The 23,911-nt window shown below is 41.4% G+C and overlaps 1 protein-coding gene across 3 annotated transcripts in view; it reads right to left on the bottom strand.

The window, feature by feature from the left end:
- Positions 1-23,900, bottom strand: part of kcnq3 (potassium voltage-gated channel, KQT-like subfamily, member 3) — a 132,808-nt gene extending 108,908 nt beyond the window's left edge. The window contains exons 1-3 of one of the 3 annotated variants that reach the window (XM_044219806.1): positions 23,769-23,900; positions 20,550-20,606; positions 18,951-19,395 (exon numbers count right to left, since the gene is read on the bottom strand). In XM_044219806.1, the coding sequence (XP_044075741.1) occupies positions 18,951-19,264 (314 nt within the window). In that variant the 5' untranslated portion in view covers positions 19,265-19,395; positions 20,550-20,606; positions 23,769-23,900. Of the gene's footprint in view, positions 1-18,950; positions 19,396-19,997; positions 20,252-20,549; positions 20,607-23,768 lie in introns of those variants that run through there. The other 2 variants (XM_044219807.1, XM_044219804.1) reach the window with 2 other exon arrangements.
- Positions 23,901-23,911: the final 11 nt, after the last annotated feature.

Here is a 23,911-nt window from a genome sequence, read left to right as displayed (position 1 = left end):
AAGTAGAAATGACATTTCAGTGATGTGATGAAGTGATTTATATTGTTAGCACATGCTGTCATCAACATACAGTTGGTAATTCACCCTGGAACTTTTACCATCTAAAAAGAGAGAAATGGCATGTTTACACGGGTTTAAAACTACAAATTTACAACGATGAGTCTGAAACTCTTCATTGCAGCTCACTAACTCATACCTGAGGATTACAGCATTCTGCTGCACAACCTGATGCAAATGAAACCTGACGGCATCATTCTTAAAGGGGAAATTCGGCGCATTTTAGCGAAAATGGCATCCCAAAATATGAGTGTAGAGGATATTAGTATTAGATAAAGTATTTCTGATTCTGATTATGAGCGAGGACATATTTTGGCTGACTCGGATATTCAGCCGCATTTATTCAAGCCAGAGTATACGGCCGAAGTAATGCAGCACCTGCATTAGCCACGCAAGAGGATATGGCTGGCGGGGGCCCTCCAAAACCTGAACCGCAGAGAGCAAACAGCAACTGGTGGTGCCTTTGCTCAAACTGCCCTCCAAAGCCAACAGAAACTGAATCATTCTTCTCCAATGAATTTTACTTGGTAAATATAGCACGCACTGAGGAATTTATTGCTTCAATTGACTACATTTACCATCAACACTGACTAGACATGGACATAAAAAATGCAGAATTTTCCCTTTAAGCAGGCTGACGCCAGAGGCAAACAGCCTCTGAGGATGTTGGAGCCTCTGGGCGCCACGAACATTACAGTCGTCTGGGTCCGGGGGAGGAAGAGGAAAAAAAATAAAGCACGGCAGGAAGGAGAGGATGGAGAGAGCAGAGGAGCATCAGAGGGGGAAATGTACAAATACTGATAACAGCAGAACAATTGAATTTGTTCTGGTGTTTGGGGTAATTGTGCTCTGGAAGAAGACAACAGAGCGAATCCCCACGGTATCGTCACGGAAACGCAAAATCATCTGGACTAATGTGGATCAGAAAGGGTCACGCAGTGAATCATCGATCAAATGAGCGATTGTCAAGCATGAAGCAAACATGAAACATAAGATCATCAGTGACACGACAGCTTCAGTCAGTATCCGCCTGAAATCAGATCCCTCCTCTGGTCTGAAACACATTCGCTCACTCACCAGGCACACAAAGAGGATCTACTGCTATCTGCTGAGGTTCTACTGCAGGTCGCAGTGATGAACATGTTCCTTCAGATGCTTCATCACAATAAAAACTGTTTACATGTATGCTCGTCATCAGGAAAACCAGTCCTAAGCCGCTTGTTCCTAATGCACCATGTGTTCACTCATTCCTACAGAGACCTCTGCTCTGATTTAGACAGTAGTGTTTAATAAGAACAGAAGGGGCAACTAGTAAGTGACGAGTTTCTGGTTCGAATCCCCGCTCTGACAGGTTGATGAGTTTACGCTGGGCACAAGAACTGCTATTATATCTATGGTTTTGTCCTCAACAGAAAAACAAACGCATTGGTCATTCAGTGTTGAGCCAGTGTTTGGTTGGGCGGGTAGTACAAAGTCAACCCTAACATACTCTGCAGGGTGTTCCTGCTGTGTTAACACCATGCAGTCAACACTGAATAACACCTGAGGGCTTCATTATGTCACTTATGAACTCCTGATCCACCATCATTAAAGACACTTTTTCTGCAGAGATAAGTGCTTTTCGACAGCCGGTCATATACTGTCCACTCATCAGGACAGGTCGGAGGCTTTAAAGACAAGTCCCAGCAGAGCGAAGGAACGTTTCAACAATCAGACCTAACACATAAAAATCTGGCTAATCACTTTCATCGATTCAGCAATAAATACATTCAATCACGTTTGATTTCTCATTACGCACGGCAACTCCCCACGTAGGCAGCCTGAAATGGCAACAACAAGAAGGACGTTCTTTAAACTCAACAGATGTCGTTTTTTTTTGTTTTTGTTTTTGTTTTTTAATCGGGCAGATAAAGGAGCCACAGATTTACATGAAACTCATGTCTAAAGTTCCTTTTGTAATAGTCCCATGCAGGATCTGGCAGCAGACAGTAACTTCCTCGCAGCAGCAGCAGCACCTCGGCTCAGAGCCAGCTCAGTGGGAGTGACTCCTAAATGAACATGTAACTTCCGACTGTCAGAGCGACTGCATGCGCTGCTCTCTAACAGCCAGACGGTCTCTGGTCTGGTTTCTGACATAAACCAGAGATAAACCTGACTTCAGGCTGAGCTTCAGGAATAAACCACAGCTTTTTCTCAGGTATATCAGTGATTCAGACCTGCAGCACTGAACCAGGACCAGTGGTTTTCTTTTTACACTTGTCATGCTTGAAACATACAAGTTATTTCCAGTTGAGCGCAAGGATGCTGTGCTCCTCTATGGGTTAAGAAAATTCTCCTTTGTCTTCGATGGTTTCCACAATAACAGCACATTTGTCCGACTTTGAAGCTGATTTTTACAGTAAAATTAGATCCTTCATTTTTTTCCTTTGTATGCTTCCTGTGGTTGCCATGGCCACGTGGTGAGCAGACAGCAGCGAGCTGGAAAAGTTCAACAGTCATCGAGTCAGGTGGCAGCAGCAAACTACTGCTGTTTACGCAGACACAGAGCAACATTAGCATTCATTTGGAGTGGTGTTTCTTGCAACCTGAGTCTAAAGGTCGGGTTATGCTCAAACAGAACTAGTTTGTATGACGTGTTGTCCGATCATGTCGGAAATCAAAAGTGAGTAAAATTATATTATATATAATAACGGCCGCACTGGAAGGTGGAGGGTAAAGCTGGCTGTCAAAGAAATGGGGGGAGATGTGATATCGTAAATATGGGGATAACGGTGCACATTTTCATACAGTTTTTGCTGGAAGACATTCATAGTGTTCAAAGTGACAGAAATAGTTTTGTCAATAATGACAAAGAGAGCGAGAGAAAAGTTCAAACCCTGCGAGTTCTGCACAGCTGGCCAATCACAGTGTGAGGTGGGTGTGAATGTCAGATTGTCGGTTTCTTTATGACAGAAACACACTGCCGTCATAAAGGTGTGGGGGGAGGGGGGTTTCCTATTCAACCATCCGACGAGCACTTCTGAAGAAATATACTGGCAGCTTAAGTCTAATATTCACTCTCCTTTGAGCTCTGTTTTGGTCTCCACCAACACCTGAGAAAAATATCAGGCTTTTTAGCTGCTACTTTCTTCACCAGCTAGTCGCTAACTAAAATCTTAAATCTGTCTTTCGAACCCAACCTTCTCCTTCAGAGGCTTTGTGGGGCTTTAACAATGGCACGCTACTTCCATCTTTACTTCTGACAGACAAGTCATAATTCACACGCCACAAGAGGCCCTTTTTTTTGGTAAATGTAAACATAGGTCATTTTTTAACAAACAACCTCATGCTGTCATTTCTAAATTTCAGAAATCTTAAAGCAAGTGACAGCAACTTTACAAAAGCACATACTGTATTTCTCTGTTTGATGTTACTGCAGCTTGTTTTATTCCAGTTTTTGTCGTGAATTATGCAAAAAAATCTGAAGCCAATACAATTTGTTGTAATTTCTCTTCTTTAAGACTCTGTATGAGATGAAATGTCTAGTTAACTGAGCCTCAACCTTCCATTTCATCTCTCCACAAGCCACCACTGAATGACTCTCCCACTGGTGCAACATTTGTAGAAGATAAATGTCATTACGCCAAATGACCACAACCACCGAGTCCATTAGGAACCCTGAAATGAACCCACAACTGGTCAACAAAAGAGACTGTTATGGTAAAACTCCTCCACAGAGGGAACCTTATAAATGAGACTGTTTTCACTGACTGGAGTGTTGTGTTTGGATCTATATGAAACAGAAATCCCCAGTTTATCTAAAATTAACAAGCTGTCAGTGAACACTTCCAGTTCGTAGTCGGTACATTCCACTTGAACCATTTTTGCACCAAATCTAAACGCAATTTTCCTGTTGGCACTTTATCATGACAATTTAAGTAACAAGCCAGAACATTTTAAACAAAACTAAATGTCTCTTTTGCACCATCCAAAACACTCCATTTGACCTGAATATCCAACCTGAATACTCCTGAAACTTTCTGTTTTTATTACTCGATGCTACGGACAAAACTTGGACAGAACTCAAGAAGTTTGGATTTGCTATCTTGACTGAAACTAAAAGCAGTACATTTGCTGTTAAATGGAAACACTCAAACACACAGCTAGCTGCTCCTTCCTGCTACACAGAAAGTGATGCGTCACACATGAGAAGCTGAACAGACAAACAAAAATCACATTCTTCATTTAAAAGGAGGAGGAAGAGGATTACTGCTGTAAAAACAACAGACAGTTGGTCAGCGTTGTCCAGTAAGCTGTCTCACTGATGATCAGTGTGTATCTGATGTGTGTATTATTGACACCACAGACTCGAAATCATCCAGTGATGAAGCAATATGGTAATGCGGTCTGCTCTCAGAGGAGCTTCCTTCATGTCCTCCACCTCCACTCTCAGCAAACACATAAAAATCAGTTTTCACGTCATCACACTCATTTTAATTAATGCAGAGACAAACTGTAAGGTAGAGCTAAGCATATAACAGGTCTACATTTACTTAGAAAACAAAGGTAAATCCTGAGGATTTTAATCTGAAAGGGAAAATATTTTACAAGGAAATGGTTGTGTCTGAAATCACTCCCTATTTTCTATATAGTGCACTAAATTCATTGTCCAAAAGTGTGTAAATGTATTCACTATATAGTTCCCTAAAAATTCCACAATGAAACTTAAAAAGTAGAGTCAATGGCATGTACACTACTTTCTGTTAACAATCCCACAATGCAACGCTCGGCATTTTAGGGATGAGAAAATTACCGTGCGACTCTACAGCCGTCAGTGATGACGGAAAATGTTGAAGATTAGTAATCACAATTTATTGTTCCCTGTTTACTATATTATACCAAACTATTTAGTTTCTATTATATAGGAAGTAGTGAACGAGTGAACGAGGGAGTGATTTCAGACACAGCCATTCGCCACGCATCAGCCACATTTGTTCCATTTACTCATTATGAAAATCAGTTCTCAGACGTATGTATGTAATCCATCACAATAAACATCAAGTCTGTATAAGCTTTGGTCACGGTTACATTATCATCCTGTGATAATGCGGTTCAACTTTAATGTCTAATGTCTTTAAAGTATTACTTCACAAAAATAATGTGTGCAGATTTGATGTCTGCTGTGACGAATCACATTACTCAAGCAAGTTTGATAAAAGGATTTTCATACTGTACAGAAAATGAATGAAAACCAATGGATGTCTGGAATAGCAGACAAAATACATTGCAAACACAGCAGCATGGTTTGCGAAATGGTAAGCTGTGATCTAAAGCATCGGTGATTTGCAGTAAATTGGCTAAAACATGCAAATCTCTATGTTCATTTACAGAAGTTTAAAAAAAACGTATCGTTTTTATTGGATTAAAATGACATTTTCGGGTTTTTTCGCTCTATTTCAGATATTGAATTCCTGCTGAGACTCCCTTACACATAAGGTTACAAAGTCACAAGTTCAGTTCCCACAGCAGTCATGTGTCCTGCTGATGGGCCTCAAATGTACAATATTCTGCACAAGCCAGCGAGAAGCTAAAATATTCATAGAATCTCTGCCACAGATTTATTGATACATATCATTCACTATCTCAATGTAAGAGTCATTGCATGTCTTTCAGTGACAGATACATCACATCGAAGCGCCGCAGCTATGACTGATTGAATGTAGGAATCGAGGTTACCTGAGTTTAAACGCTCCACGTTCAATTCACTGAGACCCTTCAGTCGTGCAGGAAATAAGAGCCGCCAGGGTCTGAACAGAAGAGACGAGGGGTTCACTTTATCAAAACTCAGTATATAAGAGTACTGCTGCTGCTGGACCAAAATGGTGAGTCTACAAAAATGTGTGTTTCAGGAAGAACAGAACAACTTACGCAGCTTCTTCTGCAGTTTTTGGTAACAAGGATCAAAACGTCAGCTTCTGAACAACAAGCTGAGATGTGCAACTGTCTTCACAGAAATACACGTTAACTAAATCTCAAGGCTCAAAAGATCATAAAATCCAATTATATCACCATCTAGTCCTTCAATTTGAAGATTAAAGATAATCACCAAAACTGCAATCATGTTATTTTTTCCAGGGCAGAGAGGATATGAGCTTGAAAACGCAAAACTGCTTCCTTTTGAGTCATCTACTTGTAAGCTCAATTAACTCCTCGCACTCAGCTGATGTGCAGCGTTTTCCCCGCTGTCGTGCACCGCGACAAATGACTCTCGCCCTGTGAAATCTGCTGCCGACTGCTATTTAGAGTTACTAATTGCTAATGAGTGCTCATAGCCCCTAATGAGCTGCACGCAGCGCTTCCAGTCTCTAACTCATGTCTGCTTCTGTTTGATCAGGTCAGTTTAACCCACGAGCGTCGACTCCCATGTTCATCAGAGCAAAACTTTTAAAAGTTCAGTGTCAGGAAGCTAAAGTCTGCTGTCATTCAAATACTTTCATTGTATACAAGATATTCTCGCAGATTCACTTGTCACACATTCCAAAATTAACACTGGCCTGTACTAGTCCCATACATAAACAATATCAGGGGAGAATAAAAGAGAAGACAGAATGAAAAAAATGTTTTAGCTTCTTCAGCTATGGGTTTTCCATTACATCCACTTTCCAGCACTTATGAGATGGTGATGCAGGAGAATCAGTTGTCGAGCAAGCAATGTCAAGAAGTCCACGACAAACTCGACGGGATCTTTAAGTCCTCTCAGAATACGGTCGTCAAAGGGTGAGGATCAAAAACTGTGCCACATACATTTGAGAGAGTATTAAATCCCCCGTCCAAAACATCCTCCGGCCGTGGACAGAACGAAAACATATAGATTAACTTCTAACTGAGCCAAAACAACAAGCTACAGCACATTTATTCACTCTACAAGGAAGTTTCAGGCTTGTTTGTTGATTTATTAAGTGCAGCTCAAGCCAATTTCCAAAAACAATTCAAACCAAGGACAAAACAGGGACTCATCAGGAGGGGAAGCACATTTCTCAGCCTACATGGCCATTTTCGCTGATGATGGAAGGTAACAACATGACCACTCGCTCACTCGCCTGTGGATATCTACTGAATGCATAATGCGTTGTTCCGAGGAAGAAAAGACGACAGCGGCCACGTCTGGAGAGACAGATGTGACATGAAAGTGTGACATTAATCTCATTCAGCCTGGATTCAGACAGACGTTCTTTTTCTGAGCTTTGAGGTAATTACGGGCACGGCAGTTTTCTACGAGGCAGAAATTGCTTTTTGCGTGCTCAGCAAAATCAGAGCAGATTGAGAGTGAACTGGAAACTCGTCGGTGAATCGTCAGCCTTCTTTTGTTTCAGTTTGACACCAATCAGAAAGATTTTAAATTCAGTTCTGCTGAGGAAGAGGAGAGGAAAACTGAGCTGAGCTGGTAACTTTGAGTTCAGTCTATCAAGTATGGTTATATTTTTTCATTTTAAGCAGCATATTATTATTCATATTACATTATTTAGTGCTGCAACGAATAATCTTTTTCATTGTCTTGACAAAATACTCTTAACTCAAGGTCCAGTTACTAGCTTCGCGGTTGAAAGCTCCAGAAGAAAAGCTAGTAAGTGGACCTTGACTTAAGATTTTTTTGGTCAAACTCCTGTTTCCAAGGTCAAAAAATGAACTTTTACACTCAACATTCTCTTTATCGATAAATCTTTCCTTTGCTTTTCTCGATTAATCTATTTATCGTTTAGCCTATAAAATGTCAGAAGATTGTGAAAAATGCCAGCCACAAGCTCTGCAAGTCCAAAGAGACATCTTCAACAGTCAAAGGTGGCAGGTGGAACCAGCAAATGATGCAAAAGCATTTTTGTTTAAAAATAATCTTTTCATTGACTAATCATTTCAGCACTAGCAGTAATATTATACTGAATAATTTCTAATATTCTTAATGAAGTTTGGCAGTCTGCTCAGTCTTGGTGACGTGGTCTCTGTCCGTGGTGCTGAAATCTGCACGCAAACGGACCTTCAAGTTCTCAATAGTCTTTTTCAATTTCTCCTCAAATAGCTTATCAAGTTAAATGAAACACATTTTCCATGCTGTTTGACCACATCACATTTATACATTTTCTTCCGTATGTGGTTGTTGTAGCACCTTATCGAAGCTACGTTACACTTAAACTGGATCAGTCAATATGGGAAGTAAATACTTGAAGAAGATAGTTATGTTATGTTAGATAGTTAAGTTCAACTCAACCCCTTCAGACCCAGCATCCTTTGTAATAAACATCAAATATTTGTTGTTCTCTTTTTGAAAATGTGACTTTGGCCTGGTTACTAAGCAAACTCTAACGACAATGTTATTAATACTGATAGAAATGATGATGACACAAGTACAAATATAAGTTGTACTAAATCAGAATTAAGGGGGAAATATGTACGCTTGCAAAAGTCCATCCTGTCAACCTGACATCAAACTGCAACCAGCAACAAAGAACTGTGAGTTGAAGGAAATAAGAGCCTCGAACGTGAACAAAAGCCACAAAAAGAGAAACTGTACACAAATTCTTTAACCCGTGTCACTGTGGCAGTCTGGGGGACTACAAGAAAGACCGACATCCTTGTCTCAGCAGGGTGACAATTCACGTCTGACATTAATCCAATGAGCCTGAAGGGTTAGAGAACGGCCTCAACCTGCAGAGGAGCGTGTAATCCTTCAAACTGATGTGAAAGCATGAAAATCACCAGCATTGACAATACAAGGTTTTTATCTGACAGCCATGATTTGCACCCACAGCTGCTGCTGCTGTTCTTGTTGCTGTTTTCCAGTAAAAACAACAACATCGACATTCTGTAGAAGCGAGGGGAGGGAGGGGCGAGAGAGCACAACATGGCTATCAAAGAGAGAGAGAGAGAGCGAGCGAGAGACATGGGAATTAGAGCCGTGCATTCTGGGAAGGAGCCCTCCTGTCAGGCCTGTCTGGATGCCAGGACGAGGCCAAGGTTCACCACTGATCTGCCACCGAAACTGCTGATGTCGAGCATCTCGTGTTTCCCCTCGCTCACCCCCCACATCTCTATCTGTCTCTGTTCATCTCTCTCTCTCTCCCTGCTTTCACACATGCTCGCTCTACCTGACTGTCAGCCTCCACTGCAGATCTGATTTCACTCTCTCTACAGTGTTGTTATGGTAACCAAAACTTTGGTACTACAGTGCTTCAGTCCTGTAACAGTACCTTGAATTTGATACTTGTGCAAACCTGAAATTCCCTCACAGTGTCACCTCCACAGGACGTACAGATGGGGGCTGTAAACTCTTAAAGAAGAAGAGAAATTATTGGAAAATTGGGTTTTTACCTGGGCACTCACTCAGTGATGATTAATGCTGACACTGATCCCGGGTTAGAGTGCAAGTAACGCAGTAAAACTTAAACTTCCAGACTCAAAGGGCAAAACGGCATACACGTTTTTTTAGACAGCAGAGATTACAGCCTCACAGTTGGGAAAACAGCACTAGAGGGGAGCGTTGATGGACATCATGGATAAGGAAAAAACATTGCTGCGCTGGTAATATTCCATCGAAATTGTAGTTTTTTTTAAATGCTAACGAATAATAATAGTTGTTTAACTTTGACAAAATCACAAAGACTTCGACTTCTAAAAGCGGTTGCTGCAGAAACTCATTTACCTTCCCCAGAAACACGTTTAACTATTTTGATGATTAAACGGATGAAAGAAATGCTGAATGAGAGATTATACTGTGTTACAGAAGCTAGACAGGAAGTGATGATACTCATCAAAAAACATTACAGATTTCATCTTTCAGTTTCTTAAAAACTATCTAATTTAAATAGGGGTTTGGTGTGGTTAAAGACAGAAGGACAGTAAGCTCATTAGTCATGTTTATGTTTGTCTCTCCCAGTTTTTCTTGTGGGTCTCATCTCTGTGAACATTGATTATGTTTCTGATTGATTTTCCCTTCACCATGTTGTCATCTTGTTAGCTAGGTAAGCTAACTATAGAACCTGTTGAGATGATGATCAGCATATATGGTTCTTCACAAATCTGATTAGAATATCGGCTATTCTGTAGAAACTAGTGTAAACGGGGATGGTTGTCACATTTACCATTGCCAGCTGACCCTGCTGGCTAGTTAGCTTGCTAACAGTTACTGAATATCCCCACTTCTACCTGAGACATGACATGCATTTGGAAACAGAGCTACCTGATCAGACTGCGAATGAAAATGTCACTGAATAGATATAAAGCTGTCACACAACACACAGCTTCAGCCAGCTTTCCGTTTCCAGCCTGGTTGTTAAATATTGATCGGTTATTGGCGTAGAGCCTCTTCCTCAAAGGAGCTCCAGCCAGATGTGCTTGAGAGGAAATTTGTGATGCGACTGCAAAGGCTTAACAGAGAGAAGTGTGACTGTAATGACAGTGTCAGACAACAGAAAGCTCACAGCTAGAGATGTGCAGTAAGGATACAATCTTCTGGGACTGTATATGTAGTTTTATATTGCAAAATATAAATAGCATGGATCTGCTGGGAATTCAAGTCTGTTTCTGGCTTTAATCAAGCGAATAAATATATAAAATAATCAAGGTACTCCATCACATTGATGCAAAATTCATGTAAATCCAGTATAGCCATAAATCAGTGCTGCTCTTTTTTCAATGCTGTAATACAACCAGAGATACCAAAAGGAGAGCTGCCTCAGCAAACAGTGTAATAACGTCTGTCCCGGTGGACAGGGATTAATTTGACGGTTATTTTCTCAATGATCTGATTAATTGCGACATCTATAAAATGTCAGAAAACAGGGGAAAATGTTCATTATAATTTCCCACAGCCCAAGTTTACATATTTACACTGCCTGTTTTTTATCAGACCAACAGTCCAAAACCCAAAGATATTTGGTTTACTATCATAGAGAACTATAAGAAAACCAGCAAATATTTACATTTCAGAAGCTGCAACCAGTGAGTTTTTATTCATTTTTGCTTAAAATATCACTTAAGGGTTTAATCAATCGCCAAAATTGTTGCTTGTTAATTTTCTGTCAGCCACTATTTGTTTTAGCTCCAATGAAGAAAACTCTCTGAAGCCAGTCTCTGTTGTCTTGTATAAACCTATTTACAAACCTGGCAACGTGCAGTAGGTGAAGTCTTATAAATTAAAAACTTAAAAGCAGTTCTGCTTGAACGGAGCACAAGTTTAGCAGGAGTGGTGTTCCCAACTTGTTTCGGTTATGGTGACGCCTAAACATAATCTTTAGCGTACATCAGTTGGTGCCAGTTCTCTATAATAATGTCTCCCCTATCTAGGAGCAAAACATCTGCTATCGTGTCCGTCCCCTACGCAACACAGAACTTGTTTTGTAAAGCCTTATATCTTATGACACTGAGAGAGTTAAGTCTTCTACATTAAACCAACACTAAAAGGTTCCAAGGCCCTTCAAGTCATGCAGCAGGTGATTCAGTAGATTTCTCATGTAAAAACCCGGCAAATTCTACTTTCAAGATCTGTTGTCTCTTCTACGGTCTCATGTTATACATCATATCGTCCAATCCTATTCACGGGACAGGCAAACAGTCCACCAAATCTTTGAAATCTTGATATGTCTGACAATCAGGTTCCAAGAGCCATTGTTGGTGAAGATATAATAGACAATTGTTGGTTGTAATAGACTGCTGGAGCGGGTCTGGAGGAAACTCTGTACAGCTCTCTCTCAGTCCTCTTTTCACTTTATTGAAATGTAACTGTTCCTCCTTTTCCCGGGGACCCGGGGACCCTGTGAAACCTCCTCTGGGGCCGTCAGTGTTTCCTGAAGCCCATAAGGGAACTGGAATGATCCAAAGTCATCCAGCTGATATTAAAAACCCCTGTGGGGAAGAAAGGACTGCCAGCTTAAATTCAATTATTTGGGTTATCATTCAAAGTGCCAGTCTGTCAGAAGAATTGTTAAACAGACATTTTGACCTTCCGAATCAATTTAGCTTTAGAAAATTCAGAATAAAAGTACCACCTGTGGAGTTATTTTGGGAATCCTCTGTTAATGCAGGCCCAACAACAAGCCCTGCATGTCTTACTTTACAGGCTTTTAGTTGAAATACATCTGTATTTTTGTACGAACAGATTGTCTGGTTGGCCCCGGTGAAAACGGTTTTCAAACTTGTCATGTTGACTTTGGTTCAAATAAAGCGGGCAGCTGCTGTATGAATTCTCTGAGTTTTTACATTTTATATTTTGCACTGGTTTTCTGGTATTCTGACAACACGACATCTCTCTCCACCTCTTCATATATCTGTGTTTTTCTTGTTTCTTTATCTCACTCCACCCATCTGTTGCTGCTCTTTAATCCCCATCCCACTTGACTCTCCTTCCTATACATGTGTCACGTTGAAGTGTCGTCTATGCATCATAATCTGTGGGTGAAGAGTGTGAGTAACGCTTCCCCTGCTGTCAACACAAACCACTGAAGTGCCCTTGAGCAAGACACTTAACACCCAAAGAGCTCCAGTGAAGCTGAACAGTGGTTTAAAGCTGCAGCTGATCTGCCGTGTCGACGTCTCTAAGGATTTATTTTGACTGTGTCTATGTTGTTCTCTGGTTTTATATAAGTCCTGCATAAATAATGTTAATTATTATCCTTTTAAAGGCCAACGTATAGCCTATTTTTATTTATTTTGGATTTGAGCACACATTCTCTCATTTTGGTTGGGGGTTGTGACCAAACTGTCCGAGAGTCTCGACCTCAGCCCTTCCATTAACCTACACGATGTATCTGTATGTCTTAAAACAATAGTCAGGTGATCATATGAACATTAAAACAGGGTTTTCGTCCTGTAATCATTCCTCCTGTTCATACTGGACATTAAGTGGTCCCTTCGTAATGTGCATCCAATGTAAGTGATGGAGGACAAAATCCACAGTCCTGTTTTTTTGACATTCAGCGACACTAAATGTCACACTAGCGCACCAGCATCTCAGACCAAAACAAATGGCCGCTACGTCCCACCAGACTCCATTGAGAAAAACACACTTTTAAAACAAAATAAAACTCACCAAAACCGTCTGCTAGTCTTTCCACTGTTCCAACAATCACCAACTCTGGTTTGGTCAAAAATAAACCCTTAATTCACAGCGTTATATGAGAAGATAAACAGCCGTTAAGGTCAAAACACGCCGCCACTGAACGGCGCGTTTAAAAACAGCCGTCCCTATTATTTTCTATGTACAACCCCCACACCGGTGGCGCTCATGGGCGCGCCGCCCCGCAACAATTCATGCCACTGTCCTATTTCCAGCTTCACAGCCCTTGAAAAAAAGTGGGGGGGGGGGGTTCTGAGAAAAAGCTGTTTTGTAGTACAATGTTGCCCCAACTGCAGACGTTATTTTCCTGTTTGTTGCTCGCTTGTCACTGTAGATTTAACTATTTCCCTTGTGCCTGTATCTCCAAGGCAAAAATTAAATAAATAAATAAACTCCACTGCTCCCTGCTTGTAGGAATACATCCCGGCTCCCGTGGCAGCTCGACTTCCTGTCCTCACCTCTGCTGTCGCTGTCTCTCCTGTGTGTAGATCACTGACTATATATAATATACAGTCTATGGTGTAGATCAATGCATCGCACTCGGAGGCAGTGCGATGTCATTCTCTGCTCAGGAAGCCATTACCTCACTATATCTTTACACAGCAAATAGTTGTTTTCTGCTATATGAATGTCCAGAATCTCATATACAGAACTGTTAAGGAAGGGATCTCTTAATGTCCAGTATGAACAGCGGGAATGATTACAGCAAGAGAAACCGGTTTCAGTGTTCATATGGGCACCTGACTAGTGTTTAAAGACAGACTTGACAAGCTAATTCCACTTCTTACTGTGCCTTCTATAGCCCGTAATTTCAGCCGTATTCAACACAATACAAACTGTAAATTTTTGTCTAACAATGTGCAACAACGCCCACCTTACTTGTACCCTCTATATAATATGTAATATACATATAAATAAAACTAAGTAATAAATGTGGACAGAGTCAGTAGGTAGAAATACACGTTACAACAGAGAAATATCACAGGAATATTTTAAAATATTAAAAGGACGTCAAAAATACAAGAATCCAGATATATTAAGATCACTGCAAAGTATCCCATATGTTCAGAGTTCCTGTATATTACTATTTTCAGGGTCTGACTTTCCGTACTTGTCGATACCGTTTCCCAACCGCATACTGCTTTCATTTTTTTTATGCAGTGCTCTTGTATAATATAACACCTCCTCTGCTGCCCTCATGAAATATATTTGACATAATCAATTTCACATTTAGGCTCTAGGATCTACATGGCTGGACACAACAAGAATTAATTAAGAAAATGTTTTGTTTTGAGGTGAACGGACCCTTTAATTAATAATTCAGCAGTTTAGTTAGAGACAGAAACAAGCTCTGCGTGTGTTTTGATTTGTCACTTCCTGTACTGAGAAGACTTCACATCAGCCCAACAGCAGATGAATCTGGACAGGACTCCCTTCTCTACTGAAGCTTTTTTTGTGCGTTATATCGGCAAATAAAACGCTGATTTTTTTACACGTAATTTCATGCTCAGAGCAGCTCTGACACCAGAGCCCATATGGAGCGGCCATATTGGAAGTTGCATATGTTGTGTTGCAGAGAAACACGAGCGCTGTCAGTCGAACACGAGACACACGATGAGTCAGTCTGATCAGAAAGTGTTTTCCTCTCTCGTCTCTGAGTTGATGAGCCAAGAAGAACAAAAATAAACTGTCGTGTCGGTCGGTAGGTGAGAAGAAGGGAATGTCTTTCGGGGATTTTTTGTCCTGAGTTGAGACTCTCAGGCAGATCTTTCTAACAGCCAGCTAAGCCAAAACCATCTGTTAGGCCAAAAATAACCAGGAAGACTGGGCAGCTACACCAACAATTGTGGTGAAAGTGACACTGGAGATAATAAGCTCCAGTGAGAGTAAAGTAAGTCGCACTTCTTTTTATTTTTTCTAAATTCAGTCTATAAGGGAACCTTGCTTCCTGCCATGCTGTGTATAAACCAAAAGGTTAACTTTAGGTATTAGATTAGACATAGTTCAGCTTTGGTCATTTTAAAAACCGTCAATAGGAGAAGCTTGGTCGTAGTGATGCCTTGGGGGGCAAGCCCTGCCTGACAAGACAAGTTTTAGGGAAATAAAGTTCTGCTTACCAGGAAGTTCGCTTGTGGAGATACAGACAACGTAAACACCAAGCTGTCTAACTGTTAAAATGCTGTTAGTGTGTGAAAATTAGAGCAGTGTTTTTGGTAAAGATCTCCGTCCACACTGAAACACCTGAACAACAGGAAATTAGCTTCAAATCACAGCCGACATGTGTTCAGACTTGGGACTGACAGCTGAGTCCTACACCTCCGTTCTGATTACCTGCACTGTGTTTTTATACTGCCAAACTCCCGATTTAGTTCTGATCATTTTCATATTTTTCCGTTTCTGTTGTCAAATAACGACAGTGATCACGGCTCATAAATCCGACCGATTAAGCAGCATTCTGAAGCTGCTGTACCTCTAGGTTCAAGGCTTTATTTGTCATTACACAGTACAGGATCGCACAATGAAATGCAGTATTACCCTCTGTGGTAATCAAAGCTTTTATAGTTGCCACTTCGTCTGACAGTTCTGTTATGTGTTCAGACATATTCACGTTTAAAATGAGGGTCAGAGGTGACAAAACGTTGTTTTATCAACTTTACTGTCACACGGCTCCTGACTGTCCTGTTTTCCCTTTACACACTTACATGCAAAGCCAGCGTTTTACACTTTAACCACTGTGGAGACGGTTTGCCTACTGTGGACATAAAAGTGGTTCTGAAGTTGATTCTTTTTGTGCGGGAAACTGCTGTGATCATAAAATTGGCAAACATCCTTCCAGTTTGATCATTTATTGCGTAAAAATTGCGGCAATTTGAAAAAAGTCGCAAGGAATTGAATGATGCATTGATTCTTGAATTGCGAGATCGCAATTTCATGAAAAAGGGACTGAAAAGCGATGGCGAGTCGACAACACAGTCCACGTGCAACTTCAAACCAAACCTTGGGCTGATGAAATCCTTTGTGAACTGGTTGTTTAGTGTCAGAAATACACGATTGGTTATGACTTGTTTATTCTCAAGGTTTTTGTTAATATATCAGCTGATATACATTTTTTAACAAGAAAGCAGGAAATAAACAAACATTTTATAAGGATTCCTTAAAAACGTCATTATTAAAGTTTGTGACTAAGATTTGTACTGAGCGGGACACTTTTCAGTTGAAAATTAACTAATCCGGCTGATTATGGAGGTAAAGAAAGAAGACAGCAGCTAAATGTTTGTTCATTATGATTCTAGATGATGAGTTTGCAACTCTGGCTGCTACAAAACCATCACCTGGAACAACAGTGAATTTTGAGAAGTACGAGCTCACGAAAACAAACAAACTATCGACTGTCGTTTTGGCGATGGACGAAGCAGACGTCACATTCACAGACAGGAGAGTAAAATGCGTCCAAAGAGCTCTGAAGGAGGAAAAGGTCGACAGTTATGAGATTCAGGCTGAGAATATGAATTACTGCTTCATGACACAACATCAGCATGATCAGAGAGAAACAGACAGACCGTCCAATCACCTCTCAGACCTGAAAACACACACAGACCAGCAGTGATAATCAGATAGAGGGTGAGACTATTCATTACCTGCTGCTTTATTAAATCACAGCCTGACTGGATTCAGCTGGATTTAATACTGACCAACAAGTTATTACAGTAAAATGGACTTCAGATGAAGTGTGACTGGCTGAATATGTAACCTGACAGACCTTCGTGTCTTAGAACCAGTGAAATCTGCACAATTTTAAGCTTATTTTTGACTTGAGGTGGTGACTTCAGACAGCTAATTTTACACTTGTATTCATGCAACTTGAGAAGAATTACAGGCTGAGAGATACGAAATATTAAGTTACAACCTTGATGCTTTCAGAGTAGTAAAGACTAACTACTAAGGGTGGTTTTGGTGATTTTTTCGATGTCTTGGGTTAAAGCTGGACTCAAGTTGGTTGAAAAGTGTTTTTTTTTATACATGTACGTTACATAAAACTATTGCTTTAACACAATTTAGGTGACTACATTTTAACTCATAGGTTAGACCTGATTCACACTGACATATCAAGCAGCATTTCCCCCCAGGCTCCACCTGCACCTCCCCCAGGACTGGCCTTAAAGGGGAATGTTTTCTTGCACGTTACTCAATGCATGAGTTGGCGTCGTGAATCGATCGACACACCTTAAATGTCAATATGACAACTCTGACCATTCCCTTTGTTTTGATTGGCTCTGGATCTTCTCTTGTATAATGACTTCCAACTGGATTGTGCGAACTGCAAATATTTATTTTCTCACTTGGAGGAAAAAAGCGGCGGCGCTCCGGCAGCACTACACCTACGTCTTTCCGACTCCACAACTCCGGTTCGTGACGCGGACTTTCTGTTCTAAATGCGTAGTCTCCGAGTCCAAGCCAAGACAACCCTGATGACCTCACTGTGACATCATCAGGGTTATGTTCTCAGACTTGACTGAACTCCTCCAGGGCCACAGAAGGTATTATACAACTGCTTTCACAGGCTGAGAGGGACTAACCGTGACGAGAGCCCCCCGTAAACTAAACCATCGTTTTCCTTTTTACCAAAACGAACCCTGAAAACCGGGCAAACTCGACCAACGACGGACTGAAAACGTTCAGCTGCACTGTTCACGTCGTTACGAAATTAGAAATTTCTGAATTTCCAGCACACGTTGACACAACTCCTTGGGCTGATGAAACCCTTTGTGAACCTGTTTTTAGTCTCACAAATCCACGACAGACCGAGCAGCTTTTCCTAATTTCTGAAATATAGTAATTTACAACAACAGTTTAAAGTTAATTGTCAAGTAAGTGGTAAGTTTAAGGTATATTTTCTTTTATATCACAGTAAAGTGAATCTCGTTGGGTTGTGGACTGCTGGTCAGACAAAACAAGACGGCTGAAGACGTCACTTTGGGCTCTGGGAAATTATTTTTTGACGTTTTAGACCAAATGATTAATCAAGAAAATAATAGGCACATGTTTCAGCTCTACAACTATTGATCGATGATACCTAGACTTCTAAAAAACTTTTCAACCAAATTCTGCTCAGTTCTAATCTCAACTCTTTGTATTTATTGAACTTGCAGATGAAGTGTGACCTGACTGCACAGCCAAAACGTAGTTCTTATATGGATGCTATCGAGCTAAAATAAGCAAAAGTCCACTGAACTCTGTTTCGAAGCCAAATGTGCAAAACAACCACACCAGGAGAAAACGCAGGAGCAGCTTCTCCTCTGAGCTGAGAGTTTGGTAACCTACTTCAACAAATATCACACTGATCACGCACCGCGTTTCACCAGCCATCTGCTGGAGCTCTACTTATGTAAGTTTGGTGGGTTTAGTGGTTTGAAACTTTTGGAAGCACAAGCATTCACGTGACAACTTAAGTGTCCTTTTCCAGGACTCAAACACTGGAAAACATCCACAGCTGAAACCTCAAGGCAGACTAAAAGACAACACAGTCCAGGAGCTGAGATCCTGTAACCTGCAGTGACATAAGGGAGGAAACTATTCATTTCCAACAGCAATATTAGGTTACAACCTCACTGGATTCCACATCAGTGCAAGCCTTCCTTAATGGACTGAAAATTGCTGCAAATAAGTGAGTCCACTCCTTCCTGAGACTCCGTCTCTGACACTATCAGCCTTTTCCAGCTGCTCGTGACTCCCAGCAGGCCGAGGAGGCTCGCTCCTTCATCATTAATCACCGCGCACAAGTTGTAAAAACGCTGTTTCATGTACTCACACAAACGCGTGGTAGAGCAGCGCCCATCCTCTCGGCCTTTCCAGCGCGTCGTAGAGCAGGTTCTGGATCCTCCTCTTGCGGATGTTATTCCTCTTGGCCGGCCGGGTGTAGTTCAGGGGGGTCTTGGCCAGCAGCCCGATGCCGATGCCCTGAGAGCCCCGCTTGAAGTCATCCCGGCCCGCAGCCACCAGCAGCTGGGTGCCATCCTTGTCTGCTCCACCGGTGCCTTGGTCCAATAAGTCCCCGGGAGGAGCGCCGGAGGTCTTCTTGTGCTCCTCCGAGCCGCTAGCGACGGTCCTGGACCGGAGCCCCATGGTCAGTGCTGGATGCCCGGTGTGGGCAGCATGCCATGATCCGGGCGCTAGATCCGGAGACACCCCCTCCTCAGCCGCGGGTCATTTAAGGATGTGGTACCCGGCGCGAAGGGAGGTGCTCAGCAGTCTGACTGGAAAACAGAGAAAAGGAGGGAGAGAGGGGAGAGAGGGATGGAGAGAGAGGGAGAGCGCGTTACATCCTTTATTTTGGAAAACAATCGGCATCTGGTACATTTTGGGGCGCAGACAGCAGGAATCCAACAGGACATTTAGAAGAACTGTGCGTAAAAATCGCAGCAAACAACACACGCCCTTGTGATCAAAAACACTATGGGAATATTACAGTGATACAATAAAGGAGGTGAGATCACCACAAAGTCGGATAAACTCACTGTAGAGCACCACAGACGCGTTTTGAGTCCTGTGTTTTAGGAATATTAGATTTTACGCGACAGGCGAGAAAACGCCTGATTCCTGCCTGAAGTCTGTCAATCAAACAATCAGTTGAAGATCCAAAGGGGCATCACGCAACAACTGCCCACTTGCCAAACACTCCTCTCCTAGCCAAAAAACACACACACACACACACACACACACACACTCTGGAGAGACAAAGACCTGGCATCACGCTGCATCCCCTCAAACAGAAACACACACCAAATAAAAAGAGACACCTATGGAAGGAAACCCGCTGAAGACAAAAACAGCTCCCAGCAGCCGCACCGAGCCCTACCAGCAGTGCTTCCCGTGCATGGCTCGTGTCTCCGGGGCTTCCAGCCTCCATCCACCTGCAGAGGAAGCGGCGCTGAGGCGGCGGCGGCAGTGGAGGAGGAGGAGGAGGAGGAGGAGGGTGGAGACGGAGGATGGAGAGATGAAGGAGGTCGATATTAAAACTGAAACGGAGAAGCAGTTCAGAGGGAGAGGAGAGAGAGAGGGATGGAGAGAGTCGCAACGCAGACGCGACGTGCGCGCGCACACACACACACACGCACGCACACAGCCTACACGCTGGAACGTGTGCACGCGCAGAAAGACACCGTAGGCTACACCTTGATGTATTCAGGAGGAAAACATGCATGTGCGCACAGACCGATATTGGCAGGCGCGCGCACGAGAACTTAATATGCACAGTCATGTACACGTGCACGCGGTTGTTGGCATATGCACGTGTAGGAACATATAAAGACACACACACACACACACACACACACACACACACACACACACACAGGCTGCAGAAGCACACACGATTTAATACACAGCTAAAACAGATGCAAACACTCACTGAGTGGAGGAAGAAGGATTCCACCATGAAAGCAGCAGCACACCGAAAATACAAGACCTGCATTAAAAGTACAGAAGTATTAGAAACACAACGCAGCCTTAAAGTAGATTATCAAAAGTAAAATGACTTATTATGCAGAGAGGGCCCCTGTCAGTGTTCTGTGACACCCCTGGATCAATAATGCGCATGCATCAGCATGTAAGCAGTGCTCTACTGTTGTAATTGGTGGAGCTGAAGCTAATAAAACTACTTTAAACACTGTCGGGTAGTTTAATCTGTCACAGTCCATCATATTTTACAAGATGTTTACATGTTTTGTTTGTAAAATCTTTATCTGAAAAGTAAAAAGTAACTTTAGCTGTCAGATAATTGTAGTGAGTGAGTCAAACCTGTACTCAAGTACTGCACTAAACTACTACTTCTACTAAATAAGTGTACACCACTGGACACGAACTGCGCAAAAAGTCACACTGATGATGTGACGCTAACACTGTAGACTGATACTTCAACAACAGTGAGATCTCTCCGCGTCTCAGGTGGGAACGCAGATCTCCTTTTTCTCAGATTCAATTTCACGTCATTTTCTGTAGGCCTCTTAAACTCATCAGTTCTGTTCTGAATTTGGGATTATTCCAAATCTCATTAGCCCGCTTTTCTTCAAAAACAACTGAAAACAAAATCTTTCATTAAGCAAATATTAACTTTTTCTATTAAGGGAACCTGCAGGGACCGTGGAAACACACAGCATATTCATCACAAAGCGTTAGTTTTCTACATCACTTGTCAAAATAAGACGGTGTAGTCCCTCATTCGATATTTGAGTGAGGTGTTGGTGGACATATTATTATTAATAATAATAATCGATTAATTATACACAGAAAAGGCAGACGCAAAAAGTAAAAATGACAAAAAAACAAAGCACAAAAGTTTAATACAGAAATAAAAATTGAATACCAACTTAAATCACAGTTGTTAAATATTTAGTGAAGACAATAACAAACACAAACATCCAATAAGGCGGTGTCGTCCCTCATTCGTCCAGGAGTGTTCCATCGTAGAAAAGGTTTCAGTCGTAGTCGTCTGGACGCTGTTTTCAGAATCAAGACGTTTCGGCTCCCATCCGGAAGTCATTCTCAATTGTGAAAATGGTCTGAGAACTCAGAAATCTAAGCTACTCTGTGTTACATAAACAATAGGCCTGATTACTGATCACTGGGCCATCTTGGAAACTATCAGGTCAGTTTCAGGTGAAACTAGCTAATCAACAGATACTCAGGTAGACTCCTCCCTGAGGGCGGGGCTTATGTAACACAGAGTAGCTTAAATTTCTAGTTCCCGTCCCATTTTTTCACAATTGAGAATGACTTCCGGATGGGAGCCGAAACGTCTTGATTCTGAAAACAGCGTCCAGATGACTACGACTGAAACCTTTTCTACGATACATCACTTGTCATGAGCCAAACTGTTGCTCAGGGAGAAAGTCTGACCAGACGGTGGCGCTAGAGCAAAGATCAGAGGGACACCGCAACACACACACTATATATACACTTTCCACTGAGTAACAAGTTTTAGTAAGTAGTTCTGGGATTTAAAATACAATGCAATGTGAGTGTTAGCAGGAGTATTACAGGAACGTTCTGGTGAATATAGAGGAATAAAGTACAATACCGATCTCTGATCAGTGTTGTGCTGACACACACTACGAATCCCACAGCAATATTACTGTCAAACACCAAACTGTTCAGTCAGCTTCTGCTCTCACACACATTCTCACTACATCTGAGGTTACATTCCTCCTCAACAGACTGAATACAATAAAATAACACTGGTACTTCATCAGACGCATGAACACTCGGTTGCGTGCCACCACAACGCTCAGCACCTCCATAAAATAAAGAACTTCTTAACAGTTCGAGCTCAGTCAAAGGGACGAAGTCAGGATCGCTGTAATGTGTTTAAACAGTGACAACATTCAGCAGGAGGCTTCGGTGTATGACTTGTCACAGATAAATTAAATTAAGTTATTATGTCAACAGCTGAGCGCACACACAGTGAAGCATCAGACTTTCTAAAGAATAACTCAGACGGTTGTTTAACAACACTTCTTGCTTCTCTGAAGGATGGATAACGAAGATTTCTAACCTGTTGCCCAACTTACAGCCGTTTTTCCAAATACAGACAAAGCCAGAAATGACTGTATTATCAGTTTTATATATATATATATATATATATATATATATATATATATATATATATATATATATATATATATATATATATATGTCTATATTGATGTTACATCATATTATCAGAATCAGAAATACTTTATTGATCCCCGAGGGGAAACTCTTTTGTTACAGCTGCTCACTATCACGTCAATGCACACAGGAAGAGAAGCACTAAGCAAACAATATAATACACTATAATACAGGTAACCGAATAAATTAAGTACCAAGTGGGTTTACAGGTTGATGATAGAAGTACAGTATAAGCCAATAGTGCGATGAGTAATGTCAATAACAATAATAATAAATATGAATTTTAAACTAAAATATTGCACAGGAGTCTTGCATAGAATATTGCACAATTGTGTTAAGTATTGCAGAGATGTAATCATCAATGTCCAGTTTAACACTGAACACTATATACATTATATTATTTGGAAACACAACATTTAGTCTCTGAGGGTTCTGGAAACAGCTTCAGAACAGCGTTAAGTTGTTGTTAAACGACCTTCTGGCTTTTTCAAAGATTGCTGGGGATTTATTTTTGGAAGAAGTGCTTTGGTCGGTGACTCGAACGCGACTCGAACACGAGAGGCACAGACAACCAGGCTGGCTTAAGAAAAGTTAACTAGTTAAAAGTTAAATACACAATAACACTGGCCTGAATCTGTGTAAACCCTCCCTACGCATTATACAACTGTTGTATTTTAAATTTAATTTAATTAAACCCACTGAACCCCAACAATGAACAAAACAAACAATACACAAAAGCAATTTGTGTTGTAAAAAAAGAACAAAGTGGGAGCTCAGTTAAATAAAACAGGCACACATTGAGAGAGGAAGCTGCTTCTGTACAAACACTGACACACAATAAAGTGCTGCAGTCGATACAAACACTTTCCCAAAGTTCATTTAACTGCACAGTAAGACTAGACTAAATCTAGAAACCAAACAACATATGGCCCCAAACCGCTCCACTCTCCCACAGACTCACCTGGCGACAACGAGACTTCCGGTGGCGTCGGGCACCACAGGTAGTGACATCATCAAAAGGGTCAAAGGTCACGCAATGAAAATAAAACGATAGAGGTAAAAGTTATAAATGATTCTTAAACTTTATTCTTAAAGCAATTAAGC

The sequence above is a fragment of the Siniperca chuatsi genome, linkage group LG13 (assembly GCF_020085105.1).
Source record: "Siniperca chuatsi isolate FFG_IHB_CAS linkage group LG13, ASM2008510v1, whole genome shotgun sequence".
NCBI classification, from domain to species: domain Eukaryota; kingdom Metazoa; phylum Chordata; class Actinopteri; order Centrarchiformes; family Sinipercidae; genus Siniperca; species Siniperca chuatsi.
The sequence above is the reverse complement of the archived record's forward strand: the minus strand, read 5'-3'. Positions and strand labels throughout refer to the sequence as shown.